Genomic DNA, 12,742 nt, shown 5'->3' on the forward strand with positions numbered 1-12,742 from the left:
GGCATTCGGCGGGCGAGTGGTGGCCCACGTGCTGGAGACCCATTCGGAGAAGCGTGAGGCGTCAGCGTGGACGCCCGGAGGGGCCCGCATGGGTCAGGGCCGCACGGCGCTGGGTGCCCCCCAAGCACCCACCTCCTGCACGCGGGCCGGCGCTGGGCCCCAAGGTCGTGTCCATCCCATCCATGGTGCTGGCTACCCTAGGGGACCACCCCCATCAGGACGGCGGCCCAGCCCCTTGTCTGGGCCAGTTCCAAACCAGGAAGACTGCAGAAGGGGGCGGGGAGCTGTAGGGTTTCTAGGCATGAGGCAACCCCGACTGTGGATTCCAGCCGTAGCCATTGAGTCACCTGCTCTGTTGATGAGTTATCCTGTTGGACCCTGCTTTCCTTTTCCTTACACTTAACTATTCTTCTTGGATAAAACCTTTAGTGAAGAACATTATTAGAACAAAAGCAAGGGCGGCCCGGGGGGCGCAGGGGTTTAGCGCCGCCTTCAGCCCAGGGCGTGATCCTGGAGACCGGGGATCGAGTCCCACGTCGGGCTCCCTGCATGGAGCCTGCTTCTCCCTCTGCCTGTGTCTCTGCCCCTCTCTCTCTGTGTCTCTCAGGAATAAATAAATAAAATCTTAAAAAAAAAAAAAAGAAGAAGCACAAAATCAAATGACATACTGGGAGGAAATCTCGAGATTAGAGCGCTAACTTCACCCTCCCCAACAGCGCGTGGTTTCGAATGTCCCCTTCCAACCCGCAGCAAGGGCACTGAGGACCGGTGGAGACGGGGGCGGGGGCGGACTTGGGAATGAGAGAAGGACCCGAGGCGCTGGGGGCAAAAAGAGAAAGAGGGAAGAAGCAAAAGCAGAGGCGCAGAGGCAAGGGAGGACTAGGAAAAATTGAGGCAAAGTATGAAGAAGAGTCCAACAGACAAGAGCCCTTCTGATTTTCCTCCTCTTGGTCTTGGGTGATTTTATTTTGTCCAAAAGCTTTAATTCTCCAGTTAAAACTGCTGACAATTTTACAGACACATCCTAGGAGAGCATCTACATCCCTTTGTCTCCTCCCCCGCGAGCGCCCTCCCCCTCCTCTGCCCTCCGCGCCCGACAGTCCAACACACGCGGCCAGGCCGGGCCTTGCGGTCCTGTTCTCTCAGGAACGTCCTGCAGGCTCCTCGGTCGCCTTTTCTTGACCGGGTGCTGCCCTCTAGAGCGCGGCGGTGCTCCGGGGGCTCCTCCTTTGCTAATGTAGCTTGAGGCCGCTGCCTCTGGAAACCACCTGGTTTCTGCATCAAATCACCCTCCCCTCAAACAGGCAGCGAGCGCCCTTTACCTGGTCCTGTGGCTCTGAGCAACGGCGAAAACGCAACCCATAAAAGCGACGCCTCCGCCTCCGGTAGCATTTAGGAATTCCTAGGACGGATCCCAGGATGCTCGAACCCTGGGTGCTAATTATCTTGAGACAGATCCTACTCAGAGAAGAGTTGACTGGAAACGTACCATTGGTTTTTAATATATACACATTTCATGGAGTCGTGCACACGTGTGAGTATAATTAACCTATCTTTATGGAACCAGAAGAGTTCTGTGAGTTTGCCTATATACACATATACATACACAAACACCTACCATCTGACACTCTAGCTCGGGTTAGGACGGTGAGCGGGGCTTGCCACTCGCTGCCGGAAGTGGCATTGCCAGCAAATGGCAAGTCCAGAGAAAAACGGATTGGAAGGGACGAGACTGAATTAGCAAAATACGCATTTCGTACAACAAACTGATTTGCCCACTTCCCTAAGGCAGCCAGCCTCTGTGATCTGTACACTCTTATTAAATAATCTCATTAAATAGGAGCACAAAATATACACATTTACAGTCATTAAATAAGCACGGGACTCCTCTTCTATCTACAGCCGCATTCGGACACTGCCATGCCTTCGTATTTGAACTTGTAGGTGACGACGCCCTTGTCTAAATAGAGGATGGAGATGGGCTCTAGCTTGGTGGGCACACAGCAGACCTTGGAAGCCTTTTGGGAATTCTTGAGGTGGACCAAGGCCTGGATGATCGCGTGCTTTGTGGGTGTGAGGTGCTCTGCCAGGGGGTAGTTGCAAACCCCACGGCATTCGTAGGCTTCGTATCCGGGGGGGGCGATGATCCAAGAGTCCCAGCCTATCTCTTTGAAGTCGATGTAGAGCGGGGTCCTCTTGCAGTAGTTTCCCTTAGCGTTCCTTCTGATGCGGGCAGTAGAATCGTAGATGATGTTTGACCTCATCTGCAGCAGGGCTTCTTCTCCCGGCCCACTGGAATAGCCTTCCAGGCCCAGGTTGTCGAGCTCCAGAAGTTGCTCATGGGCGATCATCTCATTCAGTTCCTCCTTCCGCTCCTTCTCGCTGCTCTGGTCGTCAGAAAACACGACGAGCAAAGGGACGTGCTTATTTCGGGCACTGGTGTCTATTTCCAGGTGTCCCCTGCCGGCATCTTCGGTTCCGTCGTGTCTGCTCTCGATGTGGACCTCCAGCTGGTGAGTGGACGAGCCCGACCTTTGCCAACGCCTGATGGCATCGGTGACGTCAAAAGTCTCCCACTCACTGTTGGTTCCGTAGATCTCTCCCGACACCAAGACCAGCATGCTCCTTTCGCCCTCAGTGTCCCCTCTGCTCTCTAGTACCTCAAAAATGGTAATCTTGCGATCTACTCCATCATATATCAGGCGGTCTCTTTGCACCAGTGTGTACAACCTGAGCTCGGCCATGATAACCTCTTCATGATGAGGGATGGACACGTTGAAGAGGAGGGGGTACTTTCGGAGCCCGTTAAAACTGGCTGGCTGGGAAAACAGATCTGAAAAAAAAAAAAAAAAAAAGACAAAAATCAGATTTGTAGTGTGTCACGGGGAAAAACAGATGCTTCTTTATGCGTTCAGAGGGCCTGTCTGTGCGGGAAGCTTGATACAGAGAAATGGGGGGGGGGCAGTGACAATCAATGAAAACAAACACAATGTTAGCATTTTCCAACAGAAAGCACTGAAAGGTCAATGGTAGAAGCCTAAACTGACTCAGGCTGCCAAGAGTGAGATGGAAAGTGGCTCCCTAATGAATGGGAGGACACTCTCCCAGCCTTGCTTGCATGGCTTATCAGCCACAGAATTGCAAAGATGGGAGGGACCCTGGAGACCCCGCAGGCAAGCCCCTAATTATCCTAACCAGGGAAGAGACATCAAATGAGACATGGAGTGGTGGGATTTTTTTTGTTTTTTTTTGTTTTTGTTTTTGGTTTTTTTTTGGATGCTTTTCAGGGAGGAGCACTTGATGGCTTTTCATATTTGCATTTGTAATGGGTGAAGATTCCCCACAGGGTGGGCTGAGCTTTGGGCTCCCTAAAAGACCTCCAGGCTAATCAGGGGTTGGCAAACTCAAGCCCATGGGCTGGGTTGGGCCTGCCACCTATTTCTGGAAATAAAGGATCAGGAGAACACAGCCTGGCCCATTTATCTCGGTGTCATCAGCGGCTACTGTTGCCCTGCAATGTCAGAGTTGTAAGAACACATGGTCCGCGAAACCTAAAATATTTGCTATCTGTCTGGCCCTTTACAGAAAGGGTTTGCTGACTGCTGCTCTAGACACCGAAGTCTAATGAGGTCGACCAGATAGCCATAAACCAAGGGGGGAGGGGTCGCGGTGGTTGAATTTGGGGGGTGTGGTCTTCAACAAGGAGGAATGGGAGAAACTGAACCTTGGGACCGATGGATTGCTTTAGTCTCATACCCTTAGTGACCCGCATGGAGTTTGGCGCCTAAGAATCCCTCCGAATGTTTATGAAAGGTCCTTCATTCTCAGAAGCACACCTCCAGGGCACCTGGGTGGCTTAGCAGTTGAGCATCTGCCTTTGGCTCAGGGCATGATCCCAGAGTTCCAGGATCGAGTCCCACATCGGGCTCCTTGCATGGAGCCTGCTTCTCCCTCTGCCTGTGTCTCTGCCTCTCTCTCTCTCCGTGTCTTTCATGAATGAGTGAATAAAAATCTTTAAAAAAAGAAGAAGCAGCACACCTCCAAATATTATCATGTTGACTTTCTATCTGGGAATTTTGTAGGAGCCCAACGCTCCTGTACACTTGTCCCAGGTAACACAGGACTCCCCTGGAGGCATCTGTCATCCATCAAAGGGTTCCAGGACAGCAGAGCCCTAAGGACCACCAACTGAGGTGTTCTCTATCATCTCTGGCAGTGTTTTCCCACCTGTACGCCAGTTCATTATTTTAGTGGGTTCCCTGTTTCAGACCATTTTCTTAATATTTTTCTTTAACTTTGTAAGATGATTTTTAGACATGATCTCTCTTTTAGGCCTGTCCTAAGCAACCACATTCAGGAAATGAGGAGACCGAGGTGATGGTCACGTGGATTCTTTTATCTGATCCACCTTAGTGAAAAAATATAATAATTTCACAGGATTCACAGCGTGCTCTGTGAAGGGTACCACTTGAAATCATCTCATACACTGCCAGTGGGAAATACGGGTCAATGAGATGAATTTAAACTCTCCAGCAAGACTCTTAAAACCAGCCAGAACCAGGCCTTCACCTCTTGATCGAGTCATAGTTCCCATTCATTCCCCTACAGCCCATGGAACATTGTAATTGAACAATTGATGTTTGTTGAAAGATTAAAGAAACTATAAACCCTCCTCTTTGAAGCAGACTGATATCTTCACCATTTGCCGAAACACTCCTGTGCCTTGCTGTGCGCCGCACGTTTGGAGACGCGCTTCTGGCTCCTGGAAAGCCTTCTCCCCTCGCCTCCACCTTTCTAGCTGTGTCCCCTCCTCATGGGATTTTCCTTCCTTCACCTCTCCATCTAGAAGTTCACTGTCTCCTGGGTCACTTGAGTATTTACCACCACCACCCCCTTTTTTTTTTAAGTTTTTCTTTAAATTATACTTAGTGAACATACGGTGTAATATTGGTTTCAGGAGTAGTTTTAGTGATTCAAATACTTTCTCTCTCTCTCCTTTGAGCTTTACCATTTACATCCTTTACATTTCAGTTTCCTTTTTTTTAAGATTTTATTTATTTATTCATGAGAGACAGAGAGAGAGAGAGGCAGAGACACAGGCAGAGGGAGAAGCAGGCTCCACGCAGGGAGCCCGACGCGGGACTCGATCCCGGGACCCCAGGATCACGCCTGGGCCAAAGGCAGGGGCCAAACTGCTGAGCCACCTGGGCTGCCCTTCAGTTTCCTTTTTATGAGTGGATCTTCCCAACCAGATTGTCATCATGCTGGCAGGTCGCACAGCTTAAACTCCCTTCTAGGCCTCCAAGCTATCACGATGCCTTAAATTGAGGCAACACTTTTAAAATATTGACTAGTTGATGGTTCTGGACATCAGATCAAGCTGAATTATCTGTTTGATAAACTGTTTTACTGTTTTCCCATGGGCATCCATGGGTCCTTGACACATCAAGGATCTTGGGAGCTGTTCCCCTCTTATAAGAATAGAGAGACTTGACTCTCCTTGGATGGGGAGCATGGGAAGACCACAAATGGAGTAGACTGGTTGCTCCACCCATGAGAAAAGTACAGAATAAAAAGCTCACGGTAGTGGGGGGAAGGGATTACAAAGGAGAACAGGAACATTTTTCATGGTGATGAATATGTTTACCATCTTGGCTGCGGCAACGGCTTCATCGGGTGTCTACCAATGTCAAAACCTGGCTGATTATACACCTCAAATATGTACAGTTTATCGCAGGTCAATTGCACTTCAGTAAAGCTGTGGAAAAAATAAGCTCACTGGGCACGTGCAAGTATACAAAGTAGTAGACGGAGGGGCGCCCGGGTGGCTCAGCGGTTCAGCACCTGCCTTCACGTCAGGGCGTGACCCCGGGGTCCTGGGATCGAGTCCCCATCGGGCTCCCCGCATGGAGCTTTCTCCTATCTCCGCCTGTGTCTCTCCCTCTCTCTGTCTCTGGGTCTCTCATGAATAAATAAATAAAATCCTCAAAAACAAACAAAAAACAAAGCACTGGATGGAGGTGTCGCATTCTAGGCAGGGGAACGGATGTTAGTTGAACATATTTAAACGTGCCAGTGTTTTGCAAGCCCTGTTTTATTTAGTTCCTACAATGACCATTCATTTCCGTCGTGTTCATTTTTACACCAGAAGAAATGGGGGTCAGTGCCGAGGACCGACTTCCCCAAGATGGCAAAGCGAGGGCAGCCGTAGGAGGAATTCAACTCGTGCTTTTTCTACCTTAGAAATGCACTTGTTTCCCCCTGACTAGTTACATTTGGGGAAGGTTTTTTTTTTTTCTGGTTTGGCTTTGGGGGTGGGGCCGGGCGGGGCCGGTCTTTGTCTCCCAGGCAGCTGCACTGTGCAGACCCAAAGGGGCCAAAAGTGAGACCGTAAGAGCCACCGGGGCCACCGCCCAGGGCGGAATCCGCTCCTGCTTCCGCTGCTCTCCAGGAGTAAGACGCTCCGGAAACTGCACTGCCTGACCTCGGGCACGAAACCCTCCCCCGGAGATGCGGAACCTGAAAAACTCCTGTTGTCTCAGGGCGTGCGAACGTTGTCCCACCCGCACCCTGAGCCGGGCCCCCGGCGCGGGGCTCAGAAACCCCAGGAGGGCTCCTGTGGAGGCAGGCCACTCCTCTCCAGCGCAGGCTCACCCCCAAGAGGAATCTGCAATCTCACTCTTGCCATTTCCATTACGTGGCTAAAGGTTATTAGGAAACGTCCCCAACGCGTCACTGACTATCTACCATTGGGCCAGTTATCTAAATTGTCAAGGCAAACGGTGTCTCCGAGACTGAGCCATCCCCACTGCACATGTCCTCCGACGCCTAGAACTGAGGGAATTCCTGAGTAATATCTAACGTGTGTCCCCGGTTCACAGCAAATGCAGTGCTTTCCTACCCATACCCTCTTGGAGATCGCTCAGCTGTGTTACGTGCGCTTATTACCCCCAACTCACGGATGAGAAAACTGAGGTTCAGAGAAACCAAGCTAAAATATCCACAACTGCTGAATCAAGCCTGTCTCAAAATTCCAAACCCTAAGCCATTTCTTTGCTAGCACCTTTCTGCTTTTAGGAACTGCTGATCAACATCAACCCAAACCCTCTTTTGTATGTGGTCAATGACAATGGTAAATATTAAAGAATTCACTTCTTTGGACCCAGATCTTTTACCACGCACACTAGGGGGAAAAAAATGTATTTTTGCCTACTGGCACCGTATTAGATAAAGGATTAACTTGCTACATCAGGCCGTTTAGTCACTGAATAAAAGCTGGCGGAGGGGGGCTAACCTGGTTTTCCTGCTGATATTTAAGGCTTGCACATTGCTATTCATGAAGACTGAAGTAAGGGGCATCATTAACTGGGCCGTGCAAACTTCCTGGACATTATAAACAGCGATTCAAGGACGTCCACGTCACACAACACAACAAAACTTTAGGGAGAACCTCTGAAATAGAAGTTTTCATCCTGTCTGAATACTTCTTAAATAAGGTCAGAAAATGGAAATACAATCAAAGCTTGAGTGAGGCACAAGTCTGGACTTTTTAGTTTTCACCTATTTTCACTCTAAGGAGAAGCTGACAATCTTTCGGCCAATTAAAAGACAAACCTGGAAAATGCCGGACAAAGGTAGAGTAGTACAGCAGCACTAATTTTTTGCATTTCTTGCTGTTCAAATTTAAAAATTTTAAAGGCCCGGTTATGAGGTCAGGATGGTAGATGCTTTACAGCTTTTGGTTAAAAGACATTCTTTGGTACCTTTTTAAAATTTTTTTAAAGATTTTATTTATTTATTTATGAGAGACACAGAGAGAGAGGCAGAGACACAGGCAGAGGGAGAAGCAGGCTCCACGCAGGGAGCCCGACGTGGGACTCGATCCTGGGACTCCGGGATCACGCCCTGGGCCGAAGGCAGCACTAAACCGCTGAGCCACCCGGGCTGCCCTCTTGGGTACCTTTTAATAACATTTGGGAAACGACCATGAAAACGGTATAAAACATTTGGGAAACGACCATGAAAACGGTATAAAAACAAAAGATGCGTTGTTTTTGAGCATCTTTGTATGCACAGCCCCACACAGATGCACTCACCCTTAGCTGTATTACTCCCACAAATTGTGAATTTACTTAACGCTGCTCTCGGGGAAGAAAAAAAAAAATTCCGAGCCCAATTCCATCAATAACAGGTAAACTTACCTTCGTTCTTGAAACTCCTAATGATGTTGGCCGAGGGCATGGAGGTCCGATCCGTCGCAAATTTGTTGTAGAGTTCCAGCATGTACTCCGGTGGGTCCACCTTGGCTGAGTCCTGGGGAGGGATGTCGGATAAGTTCAGCGTCTTGAGAAACTCATTCTTCATGGTCTGCAGCAACGTGTTGAAGTCGACACTGTCTTGCTCCGAGAAGACATCGTCAAAGAGGGGCATGTCTTCTTCCAGAGGCGACTGCTCCAGGCTCATGATGGGGCTGCCAGAAACCGAGTGAGCCACCAGGCCGAAGACCGCGCACAGCTGCAGGGCCAGAGAACCCATGACTGTGCTCGAGCCCCCAGGCCAGCCCAGGAAGATTTAGCTCTCCTGGGCTCTAAGTGGCAGTTTTATCTGATGGAGCGTTAATGTCTCGTGTCACTGGAGACAAGTTTGGAAACTCTTCCCCTCTCTCTCCCTCCCCCTACCTCCCTTCCTCTCCACACTCCCCCCCCCCCACCGCCCGCCCCACCAAAAGTCAGGTTGCCGTAATTGGATAACAAAATCCCCTATAGGGGCCTAGCCTTTCTTATCTCTCTAGTGTAAACTTGTGCACCAGATTTTGTTTCTATCTTGCGATCCTTTTTTCTTTTAATGAGCATTTTATAAACATGTCCACATTCTGACACTGGCTAAGAGATAGGACAATTTTCTCCTTGTGGAAGCTCTGCTTCTCTTCCTTTCAATTCACTTCCTTTTGGCAGGAATGCCTAAGTTCTGCTTTTATGTGGTTTGCTTTCACACATGCATGGAAGAGATACCGAGAACCAGCGCGATCCACGTCAACGGCACCACGGATTAGTTCAAGTGATGGGGCTTCCAGCTTCACGTCAACGTTTCTGAAGAAAGGCCGAGTATCCCACATCTCCGCGTTAGTCTAAATGAATTCACACAGATTTCTAGAAGTTTACATTTTTAGAAACAAGGAAGTATAAACCTCGTGGTCGAGGGCCTTTTTCATAACAGATTTGATCTGGCTTAAGTGGCTTTTGAAAAATAGGGTGAGTGTTTAATTATAATAGCAACTACAATCTATCAGGTGCTTTCCTATAAACAGGCATTGTGCCGAGTGCCTTACGTACATCACCACGTGTGCGCCCCCTCACAGCCCTGTTATCATGCCCACGGCACGGACGGGTCACTAAGATCCCATAACTTGCCGGAGGCCACCGAGCTACAAGGCGACAGAGTCGGGATTTGAACCTGGGCGTTCCGACTCCTGCGAAAAGGGAAGAACAATCAGACTTCGAAACCGGCGCTCCCCAAGCCTGGAGCCAGGACAGAGGGGCAGGAAGGCCGGGTCCCCGCCTCACCCCCAAACCCCACCCCCCCACCCCTGTGCATGCAGCCAGGAGGCAGCCACCTGCACTGCATGGGGAGCTCGCTGCATCCCAGAGCCGTGAATTACTAGGGCGGCAACGTCCCTGCCAAATCCACCTTCGGGGCCACATCCAAGCTGTCGGTGGCTCCAAGTAAAAGTCGAGCAAACAACATCCCCGGCAGATGAAAAATGCCAGGTGGCTTCGTCTGAGGAAACCGCGGTACAATCGGCTGTGCACCTGGTTTAGCAAAAGACCCATCAGGCCCATCTCGATTTCTACCCCGGGCGGTGGGGCACGGCGGGCAGGTGAGGGCGGGCAGGTGAGCATGGGCAGGTGAGGGCGGGCAGGTGAGCGCGGGCTGCGGCTGCTGCCAGGGATGCTCACACCCCCCGACCCTACCAGGGCACTTCCTGCAGGTGGCAGGTGCCCGGCCCGGTGCTCAGAAGCGGCCCGAGGGCTCGGCACCCTGGAGTGCCCTCAGCTCGGAGCCACAGTTTCCGACGTTTACCCCGAGTGGGCCCGCTCCAGGGTCTCCGCTATCTCCTTCCCTGCAGGCTCCCTCCGGAGCCGTCTTCCGGTCCTTTCCAACTCCCAGAGATGCAAGGTTACGGCAGTTTCCTCAACTGCCGTGGGAGGAATCGTGCTCAGAGGAAGAGTCTCTCCTCAAAACTGTCCACCTGCTTGGTGGTTGGTTTGATTCAAAGCCGTACTTGGCTGACGGCCGTGCTCCTGAGTTAAGAAGCCAGGTGTAGGTGGAAAATAGAGGATATCCCAACAGGTCCCGGGTGAGGAGTCCCGGCCATCCCGCGGGCAGGCCTTGCATGCGGTCCCGACGGTGCACCAGCGGGGCCCTGGCATCAAAACGAGCACCCGTTTCTCTTCGCGCACGCACAGATGTCAGCGCACACTCCGAAACTGTCCTGGCAGGCGGGCGCGTGTCTCCGCCGCAGGACAGCGGGCTAAGTGGCGGCACTGAGGGCCCCAGACGCAGGCATCGGCCTTGCTGAGCTCCAGCCCTTTGCAGTCCAGGCGGAAAGACGGGCACCTGCGGTTTCGCCAGCCCCCCCGCCCCGGCTCGGTGTTAGCGCAGCCGGGGCGGTTGGATATTTATTTATTTATTTATTTATTTATTTATTTATTTATTTATTTATTTATTTATTTTTTGCGGTTGGATATTTAGACTGGGTTCTGCATCGTAAATGTTTACATTTCTGGCTGATTAAAGATAAAATGGGAAACCGTCGCTCGCCACAGCTCATCGCCGACGACCCCTCGAGAGGCAGGGTCCTCAGGCCACACCCGTGGCGGGGCGGGCGAGGAAGGAGACTGGCCTCCACCCTCTTCCAGGACTGGGGCACCTTCCATTTTAGCTGCAGACTCTCCATCCCCGTGATTTTGCCCAGAAGCTTTTCCTGAGGGCCCTCATCGGACTTTAAAAGGTCCAAGTATCCCCGCATTCCTTCCGGAGTCTTGATCCTCTGGACACGATCTATTCTACTCCTTTGCACTGATCTCATGGTTTTGGACTCTGCTCGTTTGGAGCGTGTTATAATTCACTTAGAGTGGATGGAAGAGGACCATGCTGCTGAGCCAAAGATGAAAAAAAAAAAAAGCATGTCTAGATATTTTAAGTGAACCCCCTTGGGGTGGAAAGCAAAATATTAACTACACGTCATGCTTTTCAATCCCGAATTCAAAAAGCTCCAAAGTCTCTGCTTTATGAAGTTTGGGGTCAACTTTTAAGATGAGTTCTAATACCTAAGGGATCTGCTGAACTCCATTAGATTCTCAAAGGGATCCGTGATCCAGCGGAGGTTGGATCCATTGTCCCCCTGACCCCACTGCCCCAGGGTGAGGTCTGCTGTTCCCTGTTAGGACTGAACAGATCCTGAGTAAAATGTAACCAACCAGATTGCCCCGATGACCGAAGGCCAGTGAAGTTGGGAGGCCTTCGGACGTGACTCCAAGCTTTTGGAACCACTTGCACCTTGGACTCCACGTCAGAAGCACGACACTGCTTTTGCCAAACTCACTAGGGAATTTCCAGGAGTTTGAGGTGTCCCTTCTCAAACCAGGTATGATGATACAAATATTCAGGAAGCGACATGGCAGGTCCCCACCTGTCAGAACGGACACAAGAGAGAGCACCAGAGCGGGGTCCCAGAGGCCTCGAGTTCCAGGTAGTGAGCTCTGGGTCTTGGGGAGACGGGGGTGGGACGTTGGAGGAGGGGCTTGGGCAGCAGCTACGTACCAGGCTGGATGGGAATATTTTGATATTCTGGCCTCCGTGTCACCGCTGCCCTGTGAACAGCAGGAGAGGTTCGTGTCGCCCACAGATCCTAAGCCGGAGCTCTGCAAGCTCCACACGCTTCCGACTCAGACGAGGCCAGCTGGCCTGCGCCGGTTACCGCATCCCCTGCTGCTAGAGCCCGCTCCCTGGCTGCCCTCTCATTCTCCAGCCCAGATCTTGCCGCCATGTCCAGCCTCTGCCCCTGGGGTGGGCCAGACAGCTCCTGCTCCTCTCTGATGTCACCTGCCCCAACACCTGCCCTGGGACCGGAAGCTGCCCCGACGGTGGCATCGCTCATTAACCTGTGTATCAGAGCCCGCATTTTCAGCTGGCAAGTGCTCCCTCGCCCCTCCTGTCCCCTCAGCATTTAGGTTGCTGCCTACCTGAGGCTCACCGGTCTGCCAGGTGGTTCTCACGGAGCGACACGAGGACCCGTCACCTCAACTCAGCCCCACCCACGCCTGCGGTTTACAGAGTCTCTTACCTCCTTCCTTCTCTCACCTTCCACGTGGGCCCTTCCCTCGCCAATAAGGCCTCTCATGTGAATTCCCACCAATAATTGGGCTAGCAATAAAAAAAATTAAAGAATTCAGGCCTTGGTCACAGTCTTCTTCGAGATTTCGTGTACACACCTGCTATGCGCCAGGTGCCGTTCAGAAACAAAACCTGGAGGAAACGGACCCAACCCGTGACCTGCGAGTCTACTTTCCAGCGGGGAGAAGAGAGACCATGAGCAAACCTACAAATAAAATGAAGTGCCTGGTGGGCGGGGATAACTACAGTGGAAAAAAACAAACCAAAGTGAGAGGATAAGCAATGCGGAGGGCAGGGGGCTTCCTGTTTCACTGCCGAAGCTGGGGAGGGCCTCCCAGGTGGGGAG

General features: G+C 51.3%; 1 protein-coding gene across 1 annotated transcript; it reads right to left on the reverse strand.

The window, feature by feature from the left end:
* Nucleotides 1-916: 916 nt before the first annotated feature.
* Nucleotides 917-8,636, reverse strand: BMP10 (bone morphogenetic protein 10). The gene is made up of 2 exons (XM_025470210.3): nt 8,202-8,636; nt 917-2,833 (listed from the first exon to the last, which is right to left on the reverse strand). The coding sequence occupies exons 1-2, from the start codon at nt 8,533-8,535 to the stop codon at nt 1,893-1,895; spliced, it is 1,275 nt and encodes a 424-aa protein (XP_025325995.1). The 5' UTR covers nt 8,536-8,636; the 3' UTR covers nt 917-1,892.
* Between the last annotated feature and the right edge of the window lie 4,106 nt (nt 8,637-12,742).

The sequence above is a fragment of the Canis lupus genome, chromosome 10, assembly GCF_003254725.2.
Source record: "Canis lupus dingo isolate Sandy chromosome 10, ASM325472v2, whole genome shotgun sequence".
Taxonomy (NCBI): domain Eukaryota; kingdom Metazoa; phylum Chordata; class Mammalia; order Carnivora; family Canidae; genus Canis; species Canis lupus.

Excerpts from the sequence above, each read along its gene's own strand:
- BMP10 (XM_025470210.3), bottom strand. The coding sequence starts at position 8,535 with ATGGGTTCTCTGGCCCTGCAGCTGTGCGCGGTCTTCGGCCTGGTGGCT. Across the intron at positions 2,834-8,201 it reads TAGGAGTTTCAAGAACGAAG|ATCTGTTTTCCCAGCCAGCC; the intron begins GTAAGTTTACCT and ends TTTTTTTTTCAG.